The sequence below is a fragment of the Triticum dicoccoides genome, chromosome 3A (genome assembly GCF_002162155.2).
Source record: "Triticum dicoccoides isolate Atlit2015 ecotype Zavitan chromosome 3A, WEW_v2.0, whole genome shotgun sequence".
In the NCBI taxonomy this organism is placed as follows: Eukaryota; Viridiplantae; Streptophyta; class Magnoliopsida; order Poales; family Poaceae; genus Triticum; species Triticum dicoccoides.
The window spans coordinates 567,228,700-567,247,679 of record NC_041384.1 but is presented as its reverse complement, the minus strand read 5'-3'; the positions used below and the strand labels follow the sequence as shown (position 1 = coordinate 567,247,679).

Sequence of the window (18,980 nt, the reverse complement as noted above, 5' to 3'; positions counted from 1 at the left end):
TCCGTAGCTCTTTATTTCGAGTTACTAACACTTAGCAACCGAACCGGTATCTAATACCCTGGTGCTACTAGGAGTACTAGTAAAGTACACATTAACATAATGTATATCCAATATACTTCTATCGACCTTGCCAGTCTTCTCATCTACCAAGTATCTAGGGTAATGCTGCTCCAGTGGTTGTTCCCCTTATTACAGAAGCACTTAGTCTCGGGTTTGGGTTCAATCTCGGGTTTCTTCATTGGTGCAGCAGCTGATTTGCCGTTTCATGAAGTATCCCTTTGTTCCCTTGCCCTTCTTGAAACTAGTGGTTTCACCAACCATCAACAATTGATGCTCCTTCTTGATTTCTACTTTCGCGATGTCAAACAACGCGAATACCTCAAGGATCATTATCTCTATCCTTGATATGTTATAGTTCATCACGAAGCTCTAGCAGCTTGGTGGCAATGACTTTGGAGAAACATCACTATCTCATTTGGAAGATCAACTCCCACTCAATTCAAGTGATTGTTGCACTCAGACAATCTGAGCACAAGCTCAACGATTGAGATTTTCTCCCTTAGTTTGCAGGCTAAGAGAATCGTCGGAGGTCTTATACCTCTTGACGTGAGCACGAGCCTGAAATCCCAATTTCAGCTCTCGAAACATCTCATATGTTCCGCGATGTTTCGAAAACGTCTTTGGTGCCTCTACTTAAACCATTTAATTGAACTATCACGTAGTTATCACAACGTGTATGTCCGATGTTCGCAACATCGACAAACGACGTTGGGGTTCAGCACACTGAGCGGTGCATTAAGGACATAAGCTTTCTACTGATCGCATAATCGCTACTATCAACTTTCAACTATATTTTCTCTAGGAACATATCTAAAACAGTAGAACTAAAGCGCGAGCTACGACATAATTTGCAAAAGGTCTTTTGACTATGTTCAAGATAATTAAGTTCATCTTATGAACTCCCACTTAGATAGACATCCCTCTGGTCATCTAAGTGATCACATGATCCGAGTCAACTAGGCCGTGTCCGATCATCACGTGAGACGGACTAGCCAACGTCGGTGAACATCTTCATGTTGATCGTATCTGCTATACGACTCATGCTCGACCTTTCGGTCTCCGTGTTCCGAGGCCATGTCTGTACATGCTAGGCTCGTCAAGTTAACCCTAAGTGTTTTCGCTGTGTAAAACTGTCTTACACCCGTTGTATGTGAATGTAAGAATCCATCACACCCGATCATCACGTGGTGCTTAGAAGCGACGAACTGTAGCAACGGTGCACAGTTAGGGGAGAACACTTCTTGAAATTGTTGTAAGGGATCATCTTATTTACTACCGTCGTTCTAAGCAAACAAGATGCATAAACATGATAAACATCACATGCAATCAAATAGTGTAGTGACATGATATGGCCAATATCATATAGCTCCTTTGATCTTCATCTTCGGGGCTCCATGATCATCTTGTCACCGGCATGACACCATGATCTCCATCATCATGATCTCCATCATCGTGTCTTCATGAAGTTGTCACGCCAACGACTACTTCTACTTCTATGACTAACGCGTTTAGCAATAAAGTAAAGTAGTTTACATGGCGTTCTTCAATGACACGCAGGTCATACAAAAAATAAAGACAACTCCTATGGCTCCTGCCGGTTGTCATACTCATCGACATGCAAGTCGTGAATCCTATTACAAGAACATGATCAATCTCATACATCACATATATCATTCATCACATCCTTTGGCCATATCACATCACATAGCATACCCTGCAAAAACAAGTTAGACGTCCTCTAATTGTTGTTGCATGTTTTACGTGGCTGCTATGGGTTTCTAGCAAGAACGTTTCTTACCTACGCAAAGACCACAACGTGATATGCCAATTGCTATTTACCCTTCATAAGGACCCTTTTCATCGAATCCGATCCGACTAAAGTAGGAGAGACAGACACCCGCTAGCCACCTTATGCATCTAGTGCATGTCAGTCGGTGGAACCAGTCTCACGTAAGAGTACGTGTAAGGTCGGTCCGGGCCGCTTCATCCCACGATGCCGCCGAATCAAGATAAGACTAGTAACGGCAAGCATATTGAACAAAATCAACGCCCACAACTACTTTGTGTTCTACTCGTGCATAGAATCTACGCAATAGACCTAGCTCATGATGCCACTGTTGGGGAACGTAGCAGAAATTCAAAAATTTTCCTACGTAACACCAAGATCTATCTATGGAGAGACCAGCAGCGAGTAGAAAGGGGAGTGCATCTACATACCCTTGTAGATCGCTAAGCGGAAGCGTTCAAGTGAACGGGGTTGATGGAGTCGTACTCGTCGTGATTCAGATCACCGATGATCAAGTGCCGAACGGACGGCACCTCCGCGTTCAACACACGTACAGCCCGGTGACGTCTCCCACGCCTTGATCCAGCAAGGAGAGAGGGAGAGGTTGAGGAAGACTCCATCCAGCAGCAGCACAACGGCGTGGTGGTGGTGGAGGAGCGTGGCAATCCTGCAGGGCTTCGCCGAGCACCTACGGGAGAGGAGATATGTCACGGGAGGGAGAGGGAGGCAACCAAAGGCCTTAGGTATGATTGCTCCTCCTTTTCCCCACTATATATAGGGCCAAGGGAGAGGGGGGAGGCGCAGCCTTGCCCCCTCCTCCAAGGAAGGGGTGCGGCTAAGGATGGGGAGGAGTCCATCCTCCCCAAGGCACCTCGGAGGTGCCTTCCCCCTTTAGGACTCTTCCCTCTCCAAGTTTCCTTGCGCATGGGCCTCTTGGGGCTGGTGCCCTTGGCCCATGTAGGCCAAGGCGCACCCCCTACAGCCCATGTGGCCCCCCGGGGCAGGTGGCCCCACCCGGTGGGCCCCCGGGACCCTTCCGGTGGTCCCGGTACAATACCGATGACCCCGAAACTTGTCCCGATTGCCGAAACAGGACTTCCTATATATAAATCTTTACCTCCGGACCATTCCGGAACTCCTCGTGACGTCCGGGATCTCATCCGGGACTCCGAACAACATTCGGTAACCACATACAAGCTTCCTTTATAACCCTAGCGTCATCGAACCTGAAGTGTGTAGACCCTACGGGTTCGGGAGACATGCAGACATGACCGAGACGTTCTCCGGTCAATAACCAACAGCGGGATCTGGATACCCATGTTGGCTCCCACATGTTCCACGATGATCTCATCGGATGAACCACGATGTCAAGGACTCAATCGATCCCGTATACAATTCCCTTTGTCTAGCGGTATTTTACTTGCCCGAGATTCGATCGTCGGTATACCGATACCTTGTTCAATCTCGTTACCGGCAAGTCACTTTACTCGTTCCGTAACACATCATCCCGTGATCAACTCCTTGGTCACATTGCGCATATGATGATGTCCTACCGAGTGGGCCCAGAGATACCTCTCCGTTTACACGGAGTGACAAATCCCAGTCTCGATCCGCATAAAACAATAGATACTTTCGGAGATACCTGTAGTGCACCTTTATAGTCACCCAGTTACGTTGTGACGTTTGATACACTCAAAGCACTCCTACGGTATCCAGGAGTTATACGATCTCATGGTCAAAGGAAGAGATACTTGACATTCGCAAAGCTCTAGCAAATGAACTACTCGATCTTTTGTGCTAGTCTTAGGATTGGGTCTTGTCCATCACATCATTCTCCTAATGATGTGATCCCGTTATCAACGACATCCAATGTCCATAGCCAGGAAACCATGACTATCTGTTGATCACAACGAGCTAGTCAACTAGAGGCTCACTAGGGACATATTGTGGTCTATGTATTCACACGTGTATTACGATTTCCGGATAATACAGTTATAGCATGAATAAAAGACAATTATCATGAACAAGGAAATATAATAATAACACTTTTATTATTGCCTCTAGGGCATATTTCCAACAATATTGCCATGCAACTTTCCACCGTTCTGTTTACTATGACACGCTCCATCATTGTCATATCGCTTTGCATGATCATGTAGTTGACATTGTATTTGTGGCAAAGCCATTGTTCATAATTCTTCCATACATGTCACTCTTGAGTCATTGCACATCCCGGTACACCGCCGAAGGCATTCATATAGAGTCATATCTTGTTCTAAGTATCGAGTTGTAATTCTTGAGTTGTAAGTAAATAAAATTGTGATGATCATCATTATTAGATCATTGTCCCAGTGAGGAAAGGATGATGGAGACCATGATTCCTCCACAAGTCGGGATAAGACTCCGGACGAAAATAAATAAATAAAAGAGGCCAAAGAAGCCCAAATAAAAAAAGAGAGAAAAAAAGAGGCCATAAAAAAGGAGAAAGGCCCAAATAAAAAAATAAAATAAAATAATGAGAGAAAAAGAGAGAAGGGACAATGCTACTATCCTTTTTACCACACTTGTGCTTCAAAGTAGCACCATGATCTTCATGATAGAGAGTCTCCTATGTTGTCACTTTCATATACTAGTGGGAATCTTTCATTATAGAACTTGGCTTGTATATTCCAATGATTGGCTTCCTCAAATTGCCCTAGGTCTTCGTGAGCAAGCAAGTTGGATGCACACCCACTTAGTTTCTTTTTGAGCTTTCATACACTTATAGCTCTAGTGCATCCATTGCATGGCAATCCCTACTCACTCACATTGATATCTATTAATGGGCATCTCCATAGCCCGTTGATACGCCTAGTTGATGTGAGACTATCTTCTCCTTTTTGTCTTCTCCACAACCATCATTCTATTCCACCTATAGTGCTATATCCATGGCTCACGCTCATGTATTGCGTGAAGATTGAAAAAGTTTGAGAACATCAAAAGTATGAAACAATTGCTTGGCTTGTCATCGGGGTTGTGCATGATTTAAATATTTTATGTGGTGAAGATGGAGCTTAGCCAGACTATATGATTTTGTAGGGATAACTTTCTTTGGCCATGTTATTTTGAGAAGACATGATTACTTGGTTAGTATGCTTGAAGTATTATTATTATTTTTATGTCAATATTAAACTTTTGTCTTGAATCTTATGGATCTGAAATATTCTTGCCACAATAAAGAAGAATTACTTAGAGAAATATGTTAGGTAGCATTCCACATCAAAAATTCTATTTTTATCATTTACCTACTCGAGGACGAGCAGGAATTAAGCTTGGGGATGCTGATACGTCTCCAACATATCTATAATTTTTGATTGTTCCATGCTATTATATTATCAACCTTGAATGTTTTATATGCATTTATATGCTATTTTATATGATTTTTGGGACTAACCTATTAACTCAGAGCCCAGTGCCAGTTTCTGTTTTTTCCTTGTTTTAGGATATCGCAGAAAAGGAAAATCAAATGGAGTCCAATTGACCTGAAACTTCACGGAACTTATTTTTGGATCAGAAGAAGCCCAGAAGACTTGGAGTCCACGTAAGGGAAGCTTCGAGGAGGCCACGAGGTAGGGGGCGCCCCCCTGGGCATGCACTCCACCCTCGTGGGCCCCTCGTGGCTCCCCTGACGTACTTCTTCCGCCTATATATCTTCATATACCCTAAAAACATCCGAGAGCACAATATATCGGGAGTTCCGCCGCCATAAGCCTCTGTAGCCACCGAAAGCCAATCTAGACCCGTTCCGGCACCCTACCGGAGGGGGAATCCTTCTCTGGTGGCCATCTTCATCATCCTAGTGCTCTTCATGATGAGGAGGGAGTAGTTCTCCCTCGGGGCTGAGGGTATGTACCAGTAGCTATGTGCTTGATCTCTCTCTCTCTCGTGTTCTTGAGGTGGTACGATCTTGATGTATCGCGAGCTTTGCTATTATATTTGGATCATATGATGTTTCTTCCCCCCTCTACTCTCTTGTAATGGATTGAGTTTTCCCCTTGAAGTAATCTTATCGGATTGCGTCTTTAAAGATTTGAGAACACTTGATGTATGTCTTGCTGTGCATATCTGTGGTGACAATGGGATATCACGTGATTCACTTGATGTATGTTTTGGTGACCAACTTGCGGGTTCCGCCCATGAACTTATGCATAGGGGTTGGCACACGTTTTCGTCGTGATTCTCCGCTGGAAATTTTGGGGCACTCTTTGAGGTTCTATGTGTTGGTTGAATAGATGAATCTGAGATTGTGTGACGCATATCGTATAATCATACCCACGGATACTTGAGGTGACATTGGAGTATCTAGGTGGCATTAGGGTTTTGGTTGATTTGTGTCTTAAGGTGTTATTCTAGTACGAACTCTAGGGCTGTTTGTGACACTTATAGGAATAGCCCAACGGATTGATTGGAAAGAATAACTTTGAGGTGGTTTCGTACCCTACCATAATCTCTTCGTTCGGTCTCCGCTATTAGTGACTTTGGAGTGACTCTTTGTTGCATGTTGAGGGATAGTTATGTGATCCAATTATGTTATTATTGTTGAGAGGACTTGCACTAGTGAAAGTATGAACCCTAAGCCTTGTTTCAACACATTGCAATACCGTTTACACTCACTTTTATCATTCGTTACCTTGCTGTTTTTATATTTTTAGATTACAAAAACTATTATCTACCATCCATATACCACTGGTATCACCATCTCTTCGCCGAACTAGTGCACCTATACAATTTACCATTGTATTAGGTGTGTTGGGGACACAAGAGACTCTTTGTTATTTGGTTGCAGGGTTGCTTGAGAGAGACCGTCTTTATCCTACGCCTCCTACGGATTGATAAACCGTAGGTCATCCACTTGAGGGAAATTTGCTACTATCCTACAAACCTCTGCACTTGGAGGCCCAACAACGTCTACAAGAAGAAGGTTGTGTAGTAGACATCAGGTCCCTGTTTAAAGAATACTTCATCTATTTCCCTTCTTTCATTCATAAACATATCATTCTCATGGTCTAGCAAATATTGTTCCAAAGGATCATTAGGAGGCATGTCAATAGAAGCAAGACCAATAATTTCATCTTTACTAGGCAATTCTTTATCATGGGGTTGTCTACGAAATTTAGCAAAATTAAAATCATGAGACATATCCCCTAAACCAACAGAAACAATATCCTTTTTGCAGTCTATCTTAGCATTAACAATATTCAAGAAGGGTCTACCAAATATAATGGAACGAAAGTCATCTTGTGGGGAACCAAGAACAAGAAAATCAGCAGGATATTTAACTTTTGCACACAAGACTTCAACATCTCTAACAATCCCAACCGATGAAATAGTATCTCTATTGGCAAGCTTAATTGTAACATCAATACCTTCTATCTCAGCAGGTGCAATATCATGCATAATTTCTTCATATAAAGAATAAGGTATTGCACTCGCACTAGCACCCATATCACATAAGCCATGATAGCAATGATCTCCTATTTTAATAGAAATAACAGGCATGCCTACAACAGGTCTATGTTTATTTTTAGTATCGGGTCTAGCAATTCTAGCGGCTTCATCACAAAAGTAAATTACATGCCCATCAATATTATCAACCAAGAGATCTTTAACCATAGCAATACTAGGTTCAACTTTAATTTGCTCGGAGGGTGTAGGTGTTCTAGTATTACTCTTACGAACCACAGTTGAAGCTTTAGCATGATCCTTTATTCTAGTAGGGAAAGGTGGCTTCTCAATATAAGCGGTAGGAACAATAGGATCAACATTATAAGTGATAGTCTTTTCTTCAACTTTAATAGGTTAAACTACTTTTACTTCAATGAGAGGATGATATTTAAGCCACTTCTCCTTAGGGAGGTCAACATGAGTAGCAAATGATTCACAGAAAGAAGCTACTATTTCAGAGTCAAGTCCATATTTAGTGCTAAATTCACGAAAAGCATCGGTATCCATAAAAGATTTAACACAATCAAACTTAGGTGTTATACCTGACTCCTTACCTTCGTCAAGTTCCCAATCTTCAGAGTTGTGTTTAATTCTTTCCAATAAATCCCATTTGAATTCAATAGTCTTCATCATAAAAGATCCACTACAAGAAGTATCGAACATGGAGCGATTATTGAGAGAAAGCCTAGCATAATTTTTTTTGAATAATGATTTCTCTTGAGAGCTCATGATTGGGGCATGAATATAACATTGACTTAAGCCTCCCCCAGGCTTGAGCGATGCTTTCTCAGTCGCGAGGCCAAAAATTATATATATAATTACAATCACGATGAACCAGATGCATAGGATAAAACTTCTGATGAAATTCCAATTTCAATCGGTTGTAGTTCCATGATCCAATATCATCATATAGCCTAAACCATGTCAATGCCTTTCCCTTCAAAGATAAAGGGAAGACCTTGTTCTTGATAACATCCTCGGGCATACCTGCAAGCTTAAATAATCCACAAACTTCATCCACATAGATTAGGTGCAAATCGGAATGCAATGTTCCATCTCCTGTAAAAGGATTAGCTAGCACTTTCTCTATTATACCCGAAGGAATTTCAAAGTAAACATTTTCAGTTGGTTCAGTAGGTTGAGGAGCAACTCTTTGCTCTACTGGTCGGGGTGAAGATACCCCGAACAAGCCCTCAAAGGATTACTTTCCATAGTAACAAGTGACAGTAAATTTCAGCACACTATATAATTTTTTCCTTACCAAATTCCACTTACCAAAGGCGCTTCACTCCCCGACAACGGCGCCAGAAAAGAGTCTTGATGACCCACAAGTATAGGGGATCTATCGTAGTCCTTTTGATAAGTAAGAGTGTCGAACCCAACGAGGAGCAGAAGGAAATGATAAGCAGTTTTCAGTAAGGTATTCTCTGCAAGCACTGAAATTATCGGTAACAGGTAGTTTTGTGATAAGGTAATTGGTAACAGGTAACAAGTAATAAAAGTAAATAAGGTGCAGCAAGATGGCCCAATCCTTTTTTGTAGCAAAGGACAAGCCTGGACAAACTCTTATATAAAGGAAAACGCTCCCGAGGACACATGGGAATTATCGTCAAGCTAGTTTTCATCACGCTCATATGAATTCGCGTTCGGTACTTTGATAATTTTATATGTGGGTGGACCACTGCTTGGGTACTGCCCTTACTAGGACAAGCATCCGACTTATGATTAACCCCTCGTGCAAGCATCCGCAACTACAAAAGAAGTATTAAGGTAAACCTAACCATAGCATGAAACATATGGATCCAAATCAGCCCCTTACGAAGCAACGCATAAACTAGGGTTTAAGCTTTTGTCACTCTAGCAACCCATCATCTACTTATTACTTCACAATACCTTCCCCCAGGTCCAAACGATGGTGAAGTGTCATGTAGTCGATGTTCACATGACACCACTAGAGGAAAGACAACATACATCTCATCAAAATATCAAACGAATACCAAATTCACATGACTACTTATAGCAAGACTTCTCCCATGTCCTCATGAACAAACGTAACTACTCACAAATCATATTCATGTTCATAATCAGAGGGGTATTAATATGCATAAAGGATCTGAACATATGATCTTCCACCAAGTAAACCAACTAGCATCAACTACAAGGAGTAATCAACACTACTAGCAACCCACAGGTACCAATCTGAGGTTTTGAGACAAAGATTGGATACAAGAGATGAACTAGGGTTTGAGATGAGATAGTGCTGGTGAAGATGTTGATGGAGATTGACCCCCTCCCGATGAGAGGATCGATGGTGATGACGATGGTGATGATTTCCCTCTCCCGGAGGGATGTTTCCCCGGCAGAACAGCTCCGCCGGAGCCCTAGATTGGTTCCGCCAAGGTTCCGCCTCGTGGCAGCGGTGTTTCGTCACGAAAGCTTGCTTATGATTTTTTCAGGGCGAAATACTCCATATAGCCAAAGATGGGCAGCGGAGGCCTGCCAGGGGGGCCACGAGACAGGGGGGCGCACCCCCCACCCTCGTGGATGGTGGGTGGCCCCCCTCCGGTGCTTTCTTCGCCCAATATTTTTTATATAATCGAAAACTGACTTCCTTGGGGTTTCAGGACTTTTGGAGTTGTGCAGAATAGGTCTCTAATATTTGCTCCTTTTCCAACCCAGAATTCCAGTTGTTGGCATTCTCCGTCTTTGTGCAAACCTTGTAAAATAAGAGAGAATAGGCATAAGCATTGTGACATAATGTGTAATAACAGCCCATAATGCAATAAATATCGATATAAAAGCATGATGCAAAACGGACGTATCACACCGCTTCAGCAGTTTGTGCAACCAACTTTGGTCCACACATCCGAGCAGCCAACCAGTAAAATACTAAATCGTTATGGCACAAAGGAATGGGGCATCGGAGCAACTACGTGCTCCGGAGTCCGGGTCCCTGATTTTTTTTCCGCTGCATCGGCTCGCCAGTGCAGGGCACTGATGTAGCAACAGTTGTCTTTACCCAGTTTTGGCATACATAGTGGACGACCTTAGTGCTATTAGTTCTATGTTACCAAATTTGTGCATGTACACACGTGTTAGTATCAATTTGTTGTCATCCAAACACTATCGCTATGTTGTTGCAGTTATATTTACCTTTCTCATAAAATATTCAATTTGTTATTTATTGTACATGAGTAAGAACTTGTAGCGTCGTTGTAATTAATTATAGCTTCCGATGCTCCAGAATTTGGTTGTTTTCTCAGTACCAATTATTTCATTTGCACATTGATATTTTTGAGAAGATATGTCATAATTAACATGTTTCTTCAGTTTTTCAAAATAAGCATTGGTGATTTTCTATGTTGCTATAAACCCATTTCCCCTACAATTGTTACCGATCTAGTTTCAAATATTATAGGATGAAATGGAAGTGTTCTTACTTGGAGTGGGTTGATCAAGAGTGGCCACTGTCTTTGAAGATGTGCCTAGCGAAGCTCTGGAGCATGTATGAGGAAGAGAACACACGTAGCTTAGAGAAAGTGTTGTCAAGGCTGAAGCATATTTCAAGATGTGGGATAAAAAGTTGAAGGTGGAGAATGAGCTCAGATTTTTAAAATCAGACTTTGCTAAGATGGTATTGGCGAAGGAGGAAGCACTTTCCTAGTTGGCCCGTGCAAAATGGGTTCTTACTGAACTGAAAGCTGAGGTGGATAAGACGAGCCTGGATGATCTCAATTAGGGAAATGAATACATTGTTCTTATGAAGTTGAACTAGCTATATGTTGTAATGTGTTGTTTTCATGTAGCTACCGTACTGTGATGTTATAATATATTTATGTGCCTGATATGAAATTGGCAAACAACAGTTCGATATGAAATGTGAATTTGCGTAATACTGCAATTATTAATTGTAAACTAATAAACCTACTAAATGTGTCATGGACCTTTGCAAACGGTTCTAGCAGAAAAAGCGCTTGCGATGGATAGCCCAATGCCACACAGTTTTCTTCATCAAATCGTGTGTGATATAGCTGATAAAAGCAAACAGTTAACCATGGCAAACCATGTATGATAGTTACTACTTTCACACACGAGCCTACACATAAAACTGTGTGGGATATACGTCCGAACGGAAACGTGTTCCCTGGATTGACTATGTGGGATGTACATGAGAACGGAAACATATTCCTTGGATTGACTGTGTGTGATATACATACGAACATAAATGTTTTTCTCGGATTCTCCGTGTGGGATCTACATACCTACGGAAATATTTTTCTCGGATTACCGTGTGGGATGTATATACCTACGGAAATGATTGGGTTTCGATGCCTCGCCCGATCGCACACGGCCCCAGCCTGGGACCCAGGAGGGACTATCCCCGACGATTTCTGGGTCATGTGCGAAGGACACGCTATCGCACACACTCACTTGGCGACGGTTCCAAATGCCGTCGCGGAAAGGGGTTAAAAACCGTTTGCTTAGGACCGACGCGCACTAGTGTGTGCTGATCATATTAGCAAGCGTGTGTGGCTGACCAATCTCCCCCAAATGTTACCGTGCAAGTGAACGTTGATTTGGTTGGTCTGAGGTAATTTGGAATGCTAGGTGTTCCAGTTCGAATTTTTTTCCTACAATATCATGTGTGTTGGAAGGGGAGCCTTGGCGCAGTGGTAAAGCTGCTGCCTTGTGACCATGAGGTCATGGGTTCAAGTCCTGGAAACAGCCTCTTACAGAAATGTAGGGAAAGGCTGCGTACTATAGACCCAAAGTGGTCGGACCCTTCCCTGGACCCTGCGCAAGCGGGAGCTACATGCACCAGGTTGCCCTTTTAACTCCGCCTATGTTGTCTCAACATAGCCGGTCCCAAGCCCGGGTAAAGGAGGAGGGTTGTGATAGGCTTGGCGAGCCAACGTAAAAACTCAGCCACTCTTATGGAGATGAAACCCAAAAGATTTTCGTTGGGGCGTAACCCTCTCAGCGACGCACCACATCGGAACCCGGGTGTGGTGGAAAATGGGCAAGGGCCGGGCCGTCACCCCCAAGTGGCGCGCCGTATCTTGATCCGAATACGGTGGCAAGTGAGCGAGGATCGGGTCGTCGCATCCTTAGTGGCGCGCTACATCGGCGCCCGGATGTAGTGGAAAATGAGCAAGGGTCTTCGCATTTGACTCGACGAGTGCGAAGGGTAAGGAAGCTAGCCGAGCCTAGGAGGATTCGCTTAGGTAGCTGGAACGTAGGGTCTTTGACAGGGAAGCTTCGGGAGCTAGTTGATGCAGCAGTGAGGAGAGGTGTTGATATCCTTTGCGTCCAAGAAACCAAATGGAGAGGACAGAAGGCGAAGGAGGTGGAGGATACCGGCTTCAAGCTGTGGTACACGGGGACGGCTGCAAACAGAAATGGCGTAGGCATCTTGATCAACAAGAGCCTCAAGTATGGAGTGGTAGACGTCAGGAGACGTGGGGACCGGATTATCCTGGTCAAGCTGGTAGCTGAGGACTTGGTTCTCAATGTTATCAGCGCATATGCCCCGCAAGTAGGCCACAATGAGAACACCAAGAGGGAGTTCTGGGAAGTCTTGGAAGACATGGTTAGGAGTGTACCGATTGGTGAGAAGCTCTTCATAGGAGGAGACCTCAATGGCCACGTGGGTACATCTAACACAAGTTTTGAAGGGGCGCATGGGGGCTTTGGCTATGGCATCAGGAATCAAGAAGGAGAAGATGTCTTAAGCTTTGCTCTAGCCTACAACATGATTGTAGCTAACACCCTCTTTAGAAAGAGAGAATCACATCTGGTGACTTTTAGTAGTGGCCAACACTCTAGCCAGATTGATTTCATCCTCTCGAGAAGAGAAGATAGGCGTGCGTGCCTAGACTGTAAGGTGATACCTGGGGAGAGTGTTGTACCCCAGCATAAGCTGGTGGTTGCTGACTTCCGCTTTCGGATTCGTGTCCAGCGGGATAAGCGTGCCAAGGTCGCTAGAATGAAGTGGTGGAAGCTCAAGGGGGAGGTAGCTCAGGTGTTCAAGGAGAGGGTATTTAAGGAGGGCCCTTGGGAGGAAGGAGGGGATGCGGACAATGTGTGGATGAAGATGGCGACTTGCATTCGTAAGGTGGCCTCGGAGGAGTTTGGAGTGTCCAGGGGAAGGAGAAGCGAAGATAAGGATACCTGGTGGTGGAATGATGATGTCCAGAAGGCGCTTAAAGAGAAGAAAGATTGCTTCAGACGCCTATACCTGGATAGGAGTGTAGACAACATAGAGAAGTACAAGATGGCGAAGAAGGCCGCAAAGCGAGCTGTTGGTGAAGCAAGGGGTCGGGCATATGAGGACCTCTACCAACGGTTAGGCACGAAGGAAGGTGAAAGGGACATCTATAAGATGGCTAAGATCCGGGAGAGGAAGACGAGGGATATTGGCCAAGTCAAATGCATCAAGGACGGAGCAGGCCAACTCTTGGTGAAGGACGAAGAGATTAAGCATAGATGGCGGGAGTACTTCGACAAGCTGTTCAATGGGGAGAATGAGAGTTCTACCATTGAACTGAATGACTCCTTTGATGAGACCAGCATGCGTTTTGTGCGGCGCATCCAGGAGTCTGAGGTGAAGGAGGCTTTAAAAAGGATGAAAGGAGGCAAGGTGATGGGCCCTGATTGTATCCCCATTGAGGTGTGGAAAGGTCTCGGGGACATAGCGATAGTATGGCTAACCAAGCTTTTCAACCTCATTTTTCGGGCAAACAAGATGCCAGAAGAATGGAGATGGAGTATATTAGTACCAATCTTCAAGAACAAGGGGGATGTTCAGAGTTGTACTAATTACCGTGGAATTAAGCTGATGAGCCATACAATGAAGCTATGGGAGAGAGTCATTGAGCACCGCTTAAGAAGAATGACAAGCATGACCAAAAATCAGTTTGATTTCATGCCTGGGAGGTCGACCATGGAAGCCATTTTCTTGGTACGACAACTTATGGAGAGATATAGGGAGCATAAGAAGGACTTGCATATGGTGTTCATTGACTTGGAGAAGGCCTATGATAAGATACCGCGGAATGTCATGTGGTGGGCCTTGGAGAAACACAAAGTCCCAGCAAAGTACATTACCCTCATCAAGGACATGTACAATAATGTTGTGACAAGTGTTCGAACAAGTGATGTCGACACCGATGACTTCCCGATTAAGATAGGACTGCATCAGGGGTCAGCTTTGAGCCCTTATCTTTTTGCATTGGTGATGGATGAGGTCACAAGGGGTATACAAAGATATCCCATGGTGTATGCTCTTTGCGGATGATGTGGTGCTAGTTGACGATAGTCGGACGGGGGTAAATAGGAAGTTAGAGTTATGGAGACAAACCTTGGAATCGAAAGGGTTTAGGCTTAGTAGAACTAAAACCGAGTACATGATGTGCGGTTTCAGTACTACTAGCTGTGAGGAGGAGGAGGTTAGCCTTGATGGCCAGGTGGTACCTCGGAAGGACACCTTTCGGTATTTGAGGTCAATGTTGCAGGAGGATGGGGGTATTGATGAAGATGTGAACCATCGAATCAAAGCCGGATGGATGAAGTGGCGCCAAGCTTCTGGCATTCTCTGTGACAAGAGAGTGCCACAAAAGCTAAAAGGCAAGTTCTACAGGACGGCGGTTCGACCCGCAATGTTGTATGGCGCGGAGTGTTGGCCGACTAAAAGGCGACATGCTCAACAGTTAGGTGTGGCGGAGATGCGTATGTTGAGATGGATGTGTGGCCACACGAGGAAGGATCGAGTCCGGAATGATGATATACGAGATAGAGTTGGGGTAGCACCAATTGAGGAGAAGCTTGTCCAACATCGTTTGAGATGGTTTGGGCATATTCAGCGCAGGCCTCCAGAAGCTCCAGTGCATAGCGGACGGCTAAAGCGTGCGGAGAATGTCAAGAGAGGGCGGGGTCGACCGATTTTGACATGGGAGGAGTCCGTTAAGAGAGACCTGAAGGATTGGAGTATCGACAAAGAGCTAGCTATGGACAGGGGTGCGTGGAAGCTTGCTATCCATGTGCCAGAGCCATGAGTTGGTTGCGAGATCTTATGGGTTTCACCTCTAGCCTACCCCAACTTGTTTGGGACTAAAGGCTTTGTTGTTGTTGTTGTATCATGTGTGTTGCAGAGGTCCTTTCGCAACAATAACCATTTTGTAAAAAAGCTAAGACAAAAAATAAATTCTGCAACATCATTTGTGTTGCAGAAATCGTTCTCCAACAACATCCATGTTGCAAAAAAAGTTAAGACAAAAAAATCTGCAACATCATCTGTGTTGTAGAAGTCCTTTCGCAACAATAACCATTTTGTAAAAAATTAAGACGGAAAAATAAATTCCGTGACACCATTTTCGTTGCAACATCATCTGTGTTGCAGAAATCGTTCTCCAACAACATCCATGTTGCAAAGAAGTTAAGACAAAAAAATCTGCAACATCATCTGTGCAGAAGTCCTTTCGCAACAATAACCATTTTGTAAAAAACTTAAGACAGAAAAATAAATTCCGCGACATCATCTTTGTTGCAACATCATCCGTGTTGCAACAATTGTTCTCCAACAACATCCATGTCGCAAAAAAGTTAAGACAAAAAAAATCTGCAACATCATCTGTGTTGCAGAAGTCCTTTCGCAACAATAGCCATTTTGTAAAAAAGCTAAGACAGAAAAATAAGTTTTGCGACATCATCTTTATTGCAACATCATCTGTGTTGCAGAAATCGTTCTCCAACAACATCCATGTTGCAAAAAAGTTAAGACAAAAAAATCTGCAACATCATCTGTGTTTCAGAAGTCCTTTCACAACAATAACCATTTTGTAAAAAAATTAGACGGAAAGATAAATTCTGCAACATCATCTTTGTTGCAACATCATCTGTGTTGCAGAAGTCGTTCTCCAACGACATCCATGTTGCAAAAAAGTTAAGAAAAATAGTTATGCAACATCATATGTGTTCTAGAAGTCATTCCACAACAACACCCATGTTACATAAAAATTGCGATGAAAAAATAATAACTCTATAATGGAACCTCGTTACAAATGTTTCTGCAATATATGGTGTTTTGCAAAGAAGGATTCAACAACCATGCCTTTGTTGTGATGGTGAGGAAATATCCGTGCCGCTAGATAACGTCGGATCAAATGACTATCGAGGCGGTGGATCTTTTAAAAAGATCCGCCGGCCGATGCGTAGCATTGCTCTTTTTATTTTGGCTTAAAAGTCAAAAAATCATTTAAATATGGGCTTTTGGTTTTGGCTTTTGGCTTATTTTATTTATTTACTTTGAGTCTAAACACACTTTATTGATTACACAGTAATGTTCATGGGAATACAAGATAAATATGGAAGATTTAGAAGCCATGAATGGTGACCTGTCCCCACGCCAAAAGCATGTCTAGCGAGGCTATGAGCCTCAAAATTGGTGTCTCGCCCTTCGAAGATGAAAGAGCAACTCTGAAACTATGTAGTGTCTATAATTTCCTTGATAATTGCTCCATACATCCCACATGTACCTTGCTTTATATCATTGACCCCCCTTACAATCCGATGCAATTTGCACATGCGAAAATGAGAGGTCAATGGAAAGGGCCAAAGCTTCCCGGCACGCTAACGCCTCCAGGGTTGTTGGGTCTGTGATATCTGATCATCGTACCACTGAAGCACCCAAGTACATACCGGTAGAATCGTGACACACAGCGATGTAGGCTCCATCATTGGACGTCCGCGAGACCGGCCGTCCACTCTAATCTTGGCTATACCTTGCTCTGGTGGGATCCACCTTGGACAAGGGTGTCTTGCTACAGTCGGCCTTGTCGCAGTAGCCTTGTTTGGTTTGCAATCATTCAACTCTGTAATGTATCTCGGTATGAATCTATGAGTGGCATGTGGACTTTGGAATATCTGCTCATTGAGAGCTTGCCTGCGAGCATATCAGATCGCCCAAAGGGTGACAAGTCATGGACGAAGTCATCATGTGATAGCACATCCATCACCGAGAATATCCAACATAGCAAGTGAATAAAAGCGGTATCCCAATGCTTGAAAACAGGTCCTAGGTTTCATACTTTCACTAGTGGCAAACTCTCAACATCATTAACATAGTTAAACAACATAATATGCCCTCAAAAAGTGCAACAAAGAACCACTCCAAAGTCTATATTTTTATTGAAGAAAGTAGGATGAAATCACGTAGGTGTGCAATCTTGATCATATATTGAACAACCTCAATGTGTGCTACGGATAGTTCCAGAAATCCTACCATGACAACCTATCATTCAACATTTATGCATAGAGTACCCCACTGTCACCATGTGTATATGCAATTTAATTGTTAGACATGCATCATATGATCTCAAATTCAAAGTATTTTATCCAACATAAAAAAACTTCAAAGAGCAAGAATCGATTCACCACAGAAATAATAAAAGGGGGATGAACATCATAAGATCCAACTATATTAATAAAGCTCATGATACAATCAAGATCGGAATCCTTCAAGGACATGGGAGAGAGAGGTCGAACACATAACTACTACTACATACCCTGAGCCCCAATGATGAACTACTCACACGTCCCCATGAGAATGGAGATACATTTGTTGGTGATGGTGATGACGGAGATGTCCCCGACGGCGTCCCGGCACCACCAAAGGCGAGGGGGAAGACCCCCCTCTTTCTTCTTCTTCCTTGCCCCCCGGAGAGGGGGTCACTCCCTATATTGGATCTCTCTTTTCTGTCTTCCGTTTTCCGCTTTTGTTTTCTGGTTGAACATTGTTTCTTAAATATCCATAACTCCGATCAGGCTGAAATTTTAAGAGAGCTTTTTTTTCTATAAAATTAGTTTTCTCGCGGTGAAAGAAGGGCGTCAAATGACTTAAGGAGCCTCCACGGGAGTGGCCCTGGTCGCGCCATGAGGCCGTGTGGAGCCCTCGTGCACCGCCTTATGATGATTTATTTGCCCAACAATCTAATATTTTTCATAAAAAACACAAAAAATCATGTTCATTCTGGCTCCATGATTTTTTACCTGAAAATCCCAAAACAATACAAAACAGAAACTGGCCTCTGGCACTGGATAGGTTAGTCCAAATAAATATTGTGCCAAAAACATAAATAAATAATATAAACATAGCATGGATACTTTATAAATTATAGATACATTGGGACGTATCACTTGATCACATCATACATAGAGTGCTCGAACATTTGCATTAGTCAGAGCATCTCAAACAAGTAATCTTCCCCGTATGAAAAAAAACCTGGTATAAGGGGAGTTGGGCAATTACTGCTCCAACATATCTCATAAACGCGATTTTTTAGGGGATCCCAACCTCCCCTCTATCTATGGTAAAAGGTCTTCTCATAAGCTTTTCCCTAAAACTGGCAGAGGCAACCATTGAACTCCCACGCCATCGCCAGAGGCGGCTTGCCTCCCCGCCGCCACACCCATCTTACCCCACCGCCGTGCCATCCCGCTGTTTAGTCGCCTCGCCCTGCCCCGACCTCGACCCGTCGTTGGCTCGTTGCATCGCCCTGACCTCGAGGGACATCCAACTGAGGCCACCTCGTCGCCGACTGGATCTCCGGCAACAGCCCCCCCCCCCCGTGTGACAATTGAGGTTCCCTAGGGA

The 18,980-nt window shown here is 43.6% G+C and overlaps 1 protein-coding gene across 1 annotated transcript in view; it reads right to left on the bottom strand.

Moving 5' to 3' along the window:
• Nucleotides 1-17,340, bottom strand: part of LOC119272574 — a 62,096-nt gene extending 44,756 nt beyond the window's left edge. Inside the window, exon 1 of the mRNA XM_037554042.1 lies at nt 17,271-17,340. Within this exon, the coding sequence (XP_037409939.1) occupies nt 17,271-17,340 (70 nt within the window). The remainder of the gene's footprint in view (nt 1-17,270) is intronic.
• Between the last annotated feature and the right edge of the window lie 1,640 nt (nt 17,341-18,980).